The following is a 10,463-nucleotide window of genomic DNA, read 5'->3' as shown; positions in this document are numbered from 1 at the left end:
TCTCTCTCACACACACACGCAGACACTCAGATAAGCCAATACAGTCTGTGTAGCTACTCGGAGCCCTTCTGCCAGAGTGACAAAGCCATTACGCTAAAAGGCTAGCTCCCTGGGAATTTAATCACTCGTTTTCTCTCTCATCTCATCTTTCTCTCTTTCTTTTTCACTTCTTTTCCTTCTCTCAACCTATTTTCTATCATTCCTAAAGGGTTATATCACCTCCATCCCTTTCTCTATGCCTCATTATTCACAAATGAGCTCTGTTACACATGTATGCACAGGCATTCACACAGTATGAGAAGGAGAGACATCAAAGCTGCACACATAGAGAGCACAGATGCTACAACATGTGCAAAGAGGGACTGCATACACCAATGATCAGAGAGAGTGCAAACACATACCATAAACACACACGCACACACAGTCATTTGACCTCTCTAAAGCCTGTTCTAGTTGACCCACATATACAGGCTTGTCCTAATCCAGTCCTTTAAATAAAAAATTAAAATCTCAAAAAAACTCAAACCACAACCGTGGGATTATCGACTGACTGGGTGGTGGGAATGACAGAGAGAGAGAAAGATGAAGCAGAGGGGATGGAAAGAGTGAGATTGAGAAAGAAAAAGGGGAAAGCGAGAGAAGCCCAATCCTATTAGGAACCAAAGCGGTGAGTTGAAAATGAAGGCATCTCTCGCTTGCACTCTTTCCCTCACTTTCTTTCTCATTCTCGTTCACTCCCTCCCTACTGAAATGAGGATTCAGGTCACAACTTCAGCCAAATATACCAACGCATGCACGCTCACACCCACCACACACATGTGTACAAACACATGCATAAAAAGGCTGGATAGCTCAGGCTAATTAGGCAGGAGGATAAGCACATGCACACACACTTTTATATTCAACACAAACAGATAAACAGTCTCTCATGTGATCTCTCTCCTGCTTGTTTGTCTTCCTCAGTCCCTGTTCCTGTTTTATTCATTTTCTGTGATTATTTCTTCACTCTGTTCAGTCTCACGTTTTTTTTCCCTCCAATTTTTAACTCTCTTTTCTGCTCAATTCACAGATTTTTTTAATTTTTTTTAAAAATTGTATCACTGCTAGAATGCAAATACTGTCAACATTGTTTGCTATATAGCATGAACTATCACATAACAGAGAATGTAAAATAAAGACTGTGCTACTCGCTCTTTGCTGTCACACACACACACACACACACACTCCCACACCCTTAGTTTCATGTGTGGTGGTGAAATGAAAGGAGGGAGCAGGAAGGAAGGACAGCCAGCTGCTTCATCTGTCCTCAGGAGTCCACAGGGGAAACAGTCTGGCTGCCGAGCATCCTGACTATCAAACACAGCTTCCTATAATATCCTGCCTGCTCTGTGAACCACGCTGTCTCTCTATCTAGCATTCTGATACAGAATGTAAAGTATATATATATGCTAACACTGATTCTTATAATATCCTGTCCATAGTGTGTGAACCTGGCATTCATATGATGCAGGCCTTTATTGCAGTATGAAGAAAGTATAAGAAAAAGCTAACTTCAATAAAGTCCTGATTAATATAAATTTCATTGTGGAGGTCAAGACCCAATGTGTTGCAAGGTGACAGTAGAGCTGCTGGTTTAAGTATGAAGTATTCTGCAAAAAAAATTGTATTTTTTTAAGTAGTATGTTGGTGTTTGATGTTTGGCTTTTTCAGTTTTTAGCTGAATTTTTAGGCTTTTAACTCAGTTTTTTTTATTAATTATCATAAATGGCTTAAAATTAGTAACAATCTAGAGGTTCACCATCAGCTCAAAGCCACAAACTGACACCTTTCAGTAATGGGATGCTCTCTCTCAACACTAGGCCACCTTTCTACCTGTTAGCATGTTAAATTGTTATAGAGGATATTTTAAAAAATATAATTAACATTGAAAGGTGAAGGAATTTCATTTTCAGATACTTACAGGTATGAGGTTTTTTTCATGATCAAAATATCTGAGGTGTCAGTATTTGACTGCGAGATTTCACACACTGAATATTTAATCCAAGCTTTAAAAAAAATGTAAAAGAATAAAAAGAGAACTTTGCTCGCAACATGGATGCATGCAGTATTTGTGACACTCGTGGAACAATGACTAAAAGAATAAGTAACATGGGCAGAAACATGAGAATGTGTAAGAGAAGTCAACAGGATAAAAATAATAGCAGCCCAATTTAAAACACTACTGCTAACAGACTTTAATCTAAATGAGACAGAATTATGTTGAAAATGTCAAGTAGTGATGGGAAGTTACAGGTTCTGTATGTGGACTGAAGACTATGGGGGTTAAATAGTTAGTAAACTACATTTGACCTTCAAAAAAACAAGTTTGGTATGGAACCTTAGATCTTATGAAATATACTTTATCTTTCAGTTAAAGGATCTTCTCAAAGAAGGTTTTTCAATATTCTGATATTTGCTGCTTATAAACATTTCTTACTTAAATTGATTTAAATTTTATACAATTTAGACACCTTTCTTTATTAGTTATTAGTTATCATTATATTGTACGGGCTAATGAAGTTCATTAAAAAGACAATTAGTCATTAGTATGAAGAGAAAGAAGTGTGGGACCTTTAGTATTTGGTATCTATCTTCAAGATATCTTTTCCCTTTATTTTTTCTCCCCTCATTAACACTGTACTGTACTGGGACTGAGAGCACTTTTATATTTGTTCTTTTAATTTTTTAAGTTTAAATTTAACTTTTTAAGTACTCCTGTGTAAGCGCTAGCAGCTACCTCTGTGAATATGTATTATAAACCACTAAGCGGTGTCCTTTTTTATATTCAGAAACTGGATATCGGATTCTTGTGTGTTCTATTTTTGTGAGTTTAACTGAAAAGCAAAATAAACACTCTGCTCTCATCCTCCAGAACCATGAACCATTTATTTGTGTCCTAACCACCTAGAAGGCTAGCATCATACAGCATGAACTATTATAAAAATTCAATTGTGACCCAGCTTTCAACTACACGAGCCCCTCCAGGTTATTGCTGTCTAATCTCTCATTAAGCACCCTTGCTGCCCAGAAGTTGCATAGCATCCTGCTGTATCAAGCTACTAAAATGTAAAGAAATATGCCAAAAATTCCAGCTTCCTACCATCGAGAATTTCCTCTGCAAACCTAAATTGGTGTCACAGTCGTGGAACCTTATGTGAAAAAAGCACAACTTGTTTGAAGGATTTTAACCTTTGAGTACAGAGTATTTCAATCAGCAACCACGCAGGCTTGACTGAGACGGGCTGCTACTTGGTTTCTTGGGATATCGATTTCTAAATTAATCAGAGAGACATTTATACACACACACCTAAAAGCAGTAATGGTTGTACATGCATAATCATAATAAATTAACAACACTGAGTCATCCAAATTGGAGGATTTTCCTGTTTCCAGTGATATGATTGTGCAGTGACTGCTGAGGAGGAGAATACAGGAATGATGCAACATAAGCTAAGGCCATGTGTTTTTCGTGCATAGCTATTCCCTCTCTAGCTATAATTAAGACACTAATATGTGGTGTTTATTTCTAAAAGGAAGTGGGTATGGTGTACCTACAGAAGCAGGGTAAGGATGAACCATGGATGTAGGGATGAACCCTTGCAGTCATGTTTTTTGTGATGCATTGTCAGGTCCCAACCCAGTCGTTTAGAAACACTTACCTAGACGTTATCAAAATGCTGCCACAGTAGCTTCCCTGCTGGCCCCAGGGGTCTACTGGTGGACACTATCCCAGCAAAGAAATAATGGACCCTACTACTGAAATCAACCATTACCATACTGAAACCATGGAGATGCACACTATACAGTATGTGCACATGTCAAAACACGCATTTCTGGAGAAACTCTGTACACTTACATACTCAACTCCAGTAAATGGATAATAAAACTAAATATCTGTACAGTGTTGGACTATATAAAAACTATAAATAACTGTCAAAGGAACATTAATAACACACAGTATGGCAGCAATATGTCTTGTCTAACCCAAAGAAGAAAAAGAAGGGAATAGCTATGTCGGGGACGTTTATGGTACTGGGAAATAATGGCAGAGTGAGACCTCTTACTGTCTCCAGCCAGCGACTTCAGGTCTGACAACAATTGACGTGTTTCCCTCCTTTTACCTGTCGGTCTGTAAACAACACCATGCTGTCTGAAACGCTCTCTGTCCCCAATTTGGCAAGGAGAGGATGCGCCGCCATCCCAGTAAACAATGATGTGAACGGACTCACAGACGAGCAAGCCATACAAGTTAGCTGCACTGGCTAACAAGCAGCACAAAGTTCACTAGTTGTGTGTGAATATAAGCAGCTTGCGGTAAAAAGAACAACAAAAAAACAGAGCAATTTACTCTGTTGTTGGTATCTAAATTTGTTACCAAACGATAGGAAATTTTTAGATACTCGGTAGTATCAATGCAATTCGGTCAGTGCCATTCAAGTTCGCTTTTTTCCCCCTCAAGATTACTTTTAGGCATGTCAAGTTCAGGTAGGTTTTGGACCAACATTTTGGACCTGGCAATGACCTGTGAAGACTTGAAATGCACCAAAATGATGCATGTTGATCATAGATACGAATGTTTAGCTGCCGCTTAGTACCGCTGTGGTTGTCATCTTTCCACCGCTGAGCAGTTGGGAGCAGCACTGTGCTTTGTTTATGGCCCCTTTGAAGTTAGCTGCTGATGGAAGGAAAGGCATATTTAATTCACTTCCTGCCTTCCATATTTTCATATTTTCCCAGGCTGCACTCTGGTCACAAGCTCTTGCAGGACACAAGTCTAACAAAGCTTCCATTCTTCTTCACCTCCCGCCATCATCCTGTTGTCCTGCTGCTAGAATCAGCTGTCAATACAAAACCGGCTTCAATCCATTCCATCCACCTTACAACAACACATACGGCACAGCATCATATCTGTAAGCTGCCCTGTACCAACCGCTGTGAGCCCACAGTATATTACTGAATTACAAAGTCACTGAATATACATGTTGTGAGTTTGCACATAGCGGGGGACACAGGCAATAACTACCCAGGCCCCAGAAGTGCTATATCAATGAATATAGAACAACCACAGAGAGCAGTGTAAAGTCCTCATAGCCTCCCTCGCTCCTCGGGGGGATACAGCTAGTATATATATGATATGATAATGGAAGTGAACCAAGTGAGATAATGTGATGGCGTGTGCGTGCATGTGTGCGCGTTTCAATGCATCCATACAGCTTAGAGGAGGAAGGAGGAGAAGGGGGGGGGTGTGTTATCTTTTCTGTGCCTTTATATAGTTCAGATACAATCATCTGAGAAAGAGAAAGGCAGAGAGAAGAAGAGAAAAAGGGGGAGAAATAGGAATGAAACAAGGGAGCTCAAGATAGTGAAGGAGAGGGGAGGTAGAGGGAGTGTGAAATTTAAAGAGTGAAGGAAAGAGGGAGAGAGAGATGGAAGGGGGAAGAAAGCAAAAGGGTAGGAAGGCAAGGGATGACTGTTACAGCTCAATTAATGCCAGGACATGAGACGGCCCTGCCACTGATAATGACAGAGCGAGTGCTGGAGAGAAAGACGGAGAGGGGAGAGAGGCAATTGCAGTGATCTCGACAGGATGTTAGGAGGAAGCTGGAGGGGGGAGAAAGAGGGGGAGGAGAGGAAATAAGAGCAGATACTGTTAAATCTATTCATGATTCATTATTTCTCACTGAGGCTCAAAGCTCCCCTCCCTTCCTTGATGTCGCTCTCTCTCTCCCTATCTCTTGCCTCTCCCACCTCCCCTCCCCCCTCTTTACCTTGTCCCCTGTTGCTTTTCTTTTTCTTGGCTTCTAATTTCTCTCCATCCTTATCTCCCCATCCATCCGTTTCTCTGAGCGTCTTTATCCGGTCTCTTCTAAGGGCTCGCATCCTTCCTGTTTACCCTCTCCTCTTTCCATCGGTTCAATTAATCTCTATCCCTCTTTTTGCCTCTCCATCCCTGCTCCTCACACTTTTTCCAACATTAGCCTCTCCCGCCATCTCTCCACTTTTTTTTTTCTCCTATCTCCTTACTCTCTAACTGGCCCTTTTCTCGCACCATGCACTCTCTTTCTCTGGCAGTCTCTTATATCTTACAAAGTGCTAATTTTTCTAAATTATCTTACTCTTACATTTTTGAAACTAATCCCCACTCACTTTTCCCATCCCGCTCCCCTTTGTGAGCAACGCCCTTTACTCTACAACGCTTCTCCTTTTTGTTTTATCTTCATCCCACTCTCTTTTTCTCTCAGATTCCTTCAAAGCCTATCTCTTTTTCAATCAGTGTCTCTTTTTGATATCCTTTTTTTTAGCCACGTCCTTCATTTCATATTCTATCCCTCTCTCCCATTCTTTCTTTTTTTCTACTTCTGTCAATTTTCCTCCTCTCCTTTCCCTCTTCTATCTGTGATACTCTAAGGATCTCTTTTACTATCTGTCTTCATATTGCTCTCTCACTGGCTCTCCTATCACCTCCTCCTGTCTTTACCACCTCTTTGTCCCCCCCATATTCTCTTTTTGCTCAAACATATACTTTTTTCTACCTTTCTTCTCTCTCATATTCCCCCTGCTCACTCCTCTCAGAGCCTTGTTCACTAGTTCCTGACACCAGGCCTCTTCCTCTTCATTTATTTCTCTCTTTTTTACTCTCATTCGCCTGCCTGTATCTCTTTGGTCTCCTTCTGTCATCCCCACCACCTACTCCTTCTCCCCCTCTCTCCTTCCTCTCTTCCTATTTTCCACACTCTACCCCTCCATGGCCTGCCTCCTATCCCCCCCCTCCTCTGTCCATCTCTCAGAGGTGTAGCCAACACCCCAGTCTACTTCTTCTTTTTGGCGACAAGAACTGACAGTCCAGTCCTGCTTGGCTTTGTTGCCAGCCATCTCTCTCTCACTCTCACTCTCTCTCACTCTGTTCTCTTCCTATGGCACTCCTATCTCTCTTTATCTCTGTTCCTTTCCTATGTCTACACTGTTAGGTAATAGTTTCTCTTCTTGTACTTAAAGGCCAACCTTTTCTCCATTTTGCTTGGTGGTTTGAATTTAAAAATGGATAGTATGTTAGTAGCGTATTAGAATTTTGGTCATTCGGACCAAAATGGTAATTTTCAACTATCTGAAACTCCTAATTACATTTTTCAGAGAAAAAAGAAATTGCATTTACTGAATTTATGCTTCATTTGTTTTAAATATCATTATTTAAATCTTAAATTTCCCTGTTGGGGAACAATAAAGTGCCATTTTATGTTAACTGTTAACTGACATTATGAACAGTGAAGATAAATGACTACAGGTGTAGATCTAATCACTATTTTTACAAAATATAATTGCACTTCTATTTCACACTAACTTGAAAAACAGTAAGAGAAATTTATTAATCCTGAGTGTATCTGTACTGTAGTTTAAATTTCAGTATGAAATGACTGGTAGCGAAAGCTATACCTTAAAGTACTTTTCCAGCGGTCTGTCCTTTTTGGTCTCTTTATTCTCTCATTTTGTCTCTCTCTCTCCCCTTCTTTCAGATTATTGCTCCATCAATAGCTGTGTCTGCTGTGGGGTTTCAATCTATGTCATCTATCAGTCACTTTTATTGTTCACGTGTCTTTACCTTTTATTAAACAACACAATGAGTCCAACATAAAGTACCACTGATGTTTGCAGATTTCGAGTGTGGTTCACATCTTTGTTCAAGGTAATATGAAGCCGATGAGCATTTAAAGTCCTGAATACTTACTTGAATGACAACAACCACTCATCCTCGTCTTATAATCCTAGACAGCTGACATGAAACTGGGATTTACACAGTAACAATGGAATTTAAGTTGATCTACAGTGGCATATAGTGTTTCGTGTCTCTCAATCCTCATCATAAATGAAATACCGATATACAAATGCAGCTTTTAACAAATAGCAGAACCTTAGAGGCACGGCAAGACAATACTAAAGAGAGGCTTGCTGTCATGTGGAAACTGCTGTCTGCTATATATTTGTTCTTGTTGCTCTGCTGCTGAAAACGATGTAAATCAAGGAAACGGGTTCCAGTATTTTAACAGAATGAACAGTAACAAGGCATTTCTGACAGCAGCTTCACCTGAAACACAGCACATTACCATAAACAAAGGATCTGGATTGGGACTAAATATATACAATGCCGATCAATAAAATATATGATTCTCAATGACAAATTAGAATTTTTTGCAAATTTAGTTTGCACTAAACAAAATAGTTAAATTATGAAAATGTGAAGGTTTTTGGGGGTCTATACCAAACAAACATGTTTTCTGGAGAACAAGAATTGTAGGTCAGGGCATCTGCAGAAGTACAATACTGCGATTTGCATATTTCACTTATTGCAATTTCAATAATATTTCAATTAATTATGCAGCCCTAATTAGAATATGCCCCGATCGGCACTTAAACTCATCTTGCATCATCCCTTACTTCAACCATTGGACATAACATCAGCCAATACTGGAGTCTGGAGTAAGTATGTGTACTGCACAGCAAGTATTTGGACAGAAACCCACTGTTTGATGTCTCTGTGCTATAATTACCTTTGCTCATGAAATGACACAATGATTATGAGGTTAAAGTGCAGAGGCGTTTTTAGAGATTGTTTCAAACAATGAGCTGCTTTCTAAATGCATATGCATGCTGGGAGTTCATTGTAAAACTTGAAAAAAATAAATCCCCTCTTGTCTTTCGTGACAGTGCCTGAGTCCACCACACAGAGCGAGTCAGCATGACAGATAGACAGATTAAGAGAGGGGGGAGACACAGGCGCCTTAAAGAAAGATGCCATTCAACTGGATAATGATTCTGTCTATCTGCACGGAGGTCTGTCAACACAGAGGAACAGATCTCATGTCTGCCATCCGTTTGTCTACCTTTTTATCTGTCTGTCTGCAATTTGACTGTATTCCTTTCCTGCAGTGTGACCCAGACAGCAAATTAGCAGCAAGTGTGAGGAGTGACAAGCAGTCACCAGCTCCCGAGAGCACACACTGCTCATCAGACACACATCTTCATTCAACAATACCGGATCTCAACGAGGATGAATGGAAAAGATACACAATTTACACCGACCTTCTTTTATCGCCTTCTACTTGGTTTCTGGTCCTTTGCATCGTTTAGAAGACCCGGTGGGTGATTTCACATAATAGCGAAGCCTTGTCGACATCTAGTGTCAGTTAACCTCAGTCTGTCACCACAAGTTCAGTAAAACATACATTTGCCATTGCTATGGTTACTGTCTGTAGCAGCAAGATTAATAGTATTATCATTCTCACTTCAGTAATTATTTCTTCTCTCATCTACAGCAAGCGTCACTCGTTTTGCTTGATAATAACCGAGGAGGAGAATACAAATTTAGTCAATAGGGATATCATAACTGTGCAGGAAATACACTCTACTGGGGGTTTTTTTAACTTCTGGTTTCATGCAACAGTACCTTATATTCCATACGGAGGCATAGAGAGGGAAACTACAGCGTTGTGCAGTGACCCTTATTAAAACAAATAAAATCAGCCATCCATTGCACAGTGTTGAAACCACTTGTTGCTCTTGCTGACTCATTATTAGTCTACCAAATAAAAGTAAGAAGAAGAAACTCATTCTTCAACAAAAAGTGTTTTTGGTCCTACTTTTTACTAAGGTGAGTCACTACTTTTTTCCAGCTCATCATCTTTACACAGAAATTGAAGCTGGAACAGAGTCTGCTTTATCCGGCCAACACAGAATACCCTGAGTGGCCAGAAAAATAGAAACACATGTACATTGTGAAGTCCCAATGCATGTGGTGCATTTTTAGATTACGTTTGAATTGGTGGTTTTAGGGGCAGCATTTAATGAAAGGTGTTTCCAAATGATTGTCACCTTATTTAGCTATATTGAGATCAGTGTAAATACAAAATATAAAAGAAGACAGGAGCAATAAAATATATTATAAAGCCACCCACACAAAATGACACGCTGATATACAATGCTTAAAATAACACATCCCCCTCCTCCTGCCTACAAATACGACTTCTACAGAGAAAGCAATGATTAGAGACTGAAAAAACAAAAAATACTGCGTCCAGTTTGTCTTACCTGTTTGTGCATCTCAATGTTGAGACCGTAGGACATTTCATAGTACCTGTGGAGGCAAACACAAATGACAGAGAGTCGTTAGGCATTTTATACACAGCAGACATTAACACTTAGTCTTACACAATATCTCCCATTGAACATCTGTTGCTCAGCGTAGCTGCATATGCTGCTGTTTGTCAGTGTGGTTTTAATGAAAGCAAGTAAAGAGAGAGTGAAAAGATGGAAAAGAGAGAGTGTGTGTGTATAGTACAACACATTTGTGTGTCTGTGTATACATAAAGTATTTATGTCTCTGTACGAGTTAAGTGCGATCACTGTCTCAGCATGTGTGTGTTTGTGTGTGT

At 39.8% G+C, this 10,463-nt stretch overlaps 1 protein-coding gene across 1 annotated transcript in view; it reads right to left on the bottom strand.

Moving 5' to 3' along the window:
- The window catches only part of tle2b (TLE family member 2, transcriptional corepressor b), a 72,840-nt gene that overhangs the window by 35,483 nt on the left and 26,894 nt on the right, over positions 1-10,463 (bottom strand). The window contains exon 4 of the mRNA XM_035653655.1: positions 10,120-10,164. Coding sequence (XP_035509548.1) covers positions 10,120-10,164 — 45 coding nt within the window. The remainder of the gene's footprint in view (positions 1-10,119; positions 10,165-10,463) is intronic.

The sequence above is a fragment of the Morone saxatilis genome, unplaced genomic scaffold (assembly GCF_004916995.1).
Source record: "Morone saxatilis isolate NCDOM2014 unplaced genomic scaffold, NCSU_SB_2.0 Contig12, whole genome shotgun sequence".
Taxonomy (NCBI): Eukaryota; Metazoa; Chordata; class Actinopteri; family Moronidae; genus Morone; species Morone saxatilis.
The sequence above is the reverse complement of the archived record's forward strand: the minus strand, read 5'-3'. Positions and strand labels throughout refer to the sequence as shown.